The 2,088-nt window shown below is 48.2% G+C and overlaps 1 protein-coding gene across 1 annotated transcript; it reads left to right on the plus strand.

Moving 5' to 3' along the window:
• Nucleotides 1-329: 329 nt before the first annotated feature.
• Nucleotides 330-1,741, plus strand: LOC307075758 (transient receptor potential cation channel subfamily M member 7-like; the record flags this gene model as incomplete). The annotated part of the gene is made up of 4 exons (XM_079736450.1): nt 330-369; nt 975-1,026; nt 1,160-1,266; nt 1,424-1,741. The coding sequence occupies 4 exons, from the start codon at nt 330-332 to the stop codon at nt 1,534-1,536; spliced, it is 312 nt and encodes a 103-aa protein (XP_079592576.1). The 3' UTR covers nt 1,537-1,741.
• Nucleotides 1,742-2,088: the final 347 nt, after the last annotated feature.

Here is a 2,088-nt window from a genome sequence, read left to right on the forward strand (position 1 = left end):
GGCTGGAGAGAGGAGCTGGAGAGCTGCGTGTTGACAAGCGCCTCATCGCATATTTAGAAGTCTAATTAATAACAGACAACAGAACCCGTAGTTGGAATGTTATTGACGTCTCCACAGACAAGTTGATGCAATCTCCAGCCTTTGTCTCGGTCAGAGGGAATCTGCAGAATGCCCACTTCTTGTTCCTGTTGGAACTCGCTCATGCATTGCTCATCTGGGCGTCAATCGCTCTGGATAAAGTCTTCTGCTAAAATAGATCCTAAATCAGCCTCAGCCCAACCCCCCAGAGCTGGCCCCAGTGACCGCAATGGGATGCAAAACATGATGAGATGCTGATCCTCAACCCGCAGCTCCTTAACCAGCGCCCCGGTTCTCTGTCAGCCCTTTAACCTCCGGTTCTCTGCGTCACCTTAACCTCCTGTTCTCGGTCGGCCCCTTAACCTCCTGTTCTCGGTCGGCCCCTTAACCTCTGGTTCTCTGTCGGTCCCTTAACCTCCGGTTCTCTGTCGACCCCTTAACCTCCGGTTCTCTGTCGGTCCCTTAACCTCCGGTTCTCTGTCGACCCCTTAACCTCCGGTTCTCTGTCAACCACTTAACCTACGATTCTCTGCGTCACCTTAACCTCCGGTTCTCTGTCGGCCCCTTAAATTCCGGTTCTCTGTCGGCCCTTTAACCTCCGGTTCTCTGCGTCACCTTAACCTCTGGTTCTCTGTCGGCCCCTTAACCACCGGTTCTCTGTCGGCCCCTTAACCTCCGGTTCTCTATATCACCTTAACCTCCAGTTCTCTGTCGGCCCCTTAACCACCGGTTCTCTGTCGGCCCCTTAACCTCCGGTTCTCTATATCACCTTAACCTCCAGTTCTCTGTCGGCCCCTTAACCTCCGGTTCTCTGTCGGCCCCTTAACCTCCGGTTCTCTGTCGTCACCTTAACCTCTGGTTCTCCTCAGCACCTTAACCTCCTGTTCTGTCTGCAGGTGTCGGGGAGATCCTGACGGATCCGTCTGTGATCAAGAGTGGGGAGAAGGGGTAGGTGTCCCATCCTGCAAACTGATCCCAGCCCCCTGCCACAGCACCCTGCCACAGCACCCAGCCACAGCCCCCTGCAGAGTAGAGACAGGTCTTCTGCTGGATCCTAACGTGTTTCTGTCTCTGTCTCCAGGTCTTATGACATGATCTTCGGCCCGGCCAACCTGGGGGACGACGCCATCAGGAACTTCCGGGCCAAACACCACTGCAACTCCTGCTGCCGCAAGCTGAAACTCCCTGGTAACCCCAGCTCTGGGCCGCTTATTGAGACGCTTATTAGGCTGCTTATTAACCTGCTTGGTAGGGGTGTAGTTTTATTAAAGGGGTGTGGTTTTATTAAAGGGGTGTAGTTTTGTTAAAGGGTGTAGTTTTATTAAAGTTTTTTTCTTTTCTCCAGACCTTAAGCGGAATGACTACACTCCCGACAAGGTGACCTTCCCCCAGGAGGACTCAAGCGACCCGGGGGGCGGGCCTAAGGACTCCCGCCAATCAATCAAACTCATTCTGTGATTAGTCCAGAGGGAGGTTGCCCTGAGTGACAGTAGAGAGATGAACTGGACGTCGTGGCTTTGCTTCCTCTGAGAGACGAATGCATGCAGAAGCTGTATTCTGGTAGACCTGTTAAAACGTTCAGACACTTAACGACCATGAACATTAGAAGAACAACAACAACAACAAACTATGTAAATGGGGAAGGGGAGAGGTTTTTATGATATTTTTTACACATTTTTATGTTTTGACTATATATATATATATATATATATATATATATATATATATATATATATATATATATATATATATATATATATAAATAAATGAAATTGCTTTGTGTCAAAATATATATCTATATGTATGTATATATTTCTATACATCTATATATAGTTATATCTATATATGAATATGTAGATATATAGATATAAATGAAATAGCTTTGTGTCACTGCAGAGGGTCAAGTATTTATTCCGAATCATTGTTGTTTCAAAGCCACAAACGGGGGGAGGTGTTTGTGAGTCTGTTACCGCCCTGCCGCCACCAGGCCTTCTGCAGAACACCTCCACC

The sequence above is a fragment of the Pollachius pollachius genome, assembly GCF_949987615.1.
Source record: "Pollachius pollachius genome assembly, chromosome: 5".
Lineage (NCBI taxonomy): Eukaryota > Metazoa > Chordata > Actinopteri > Gadiformes > Gadidae > Pollachius > Pollachius pollachius.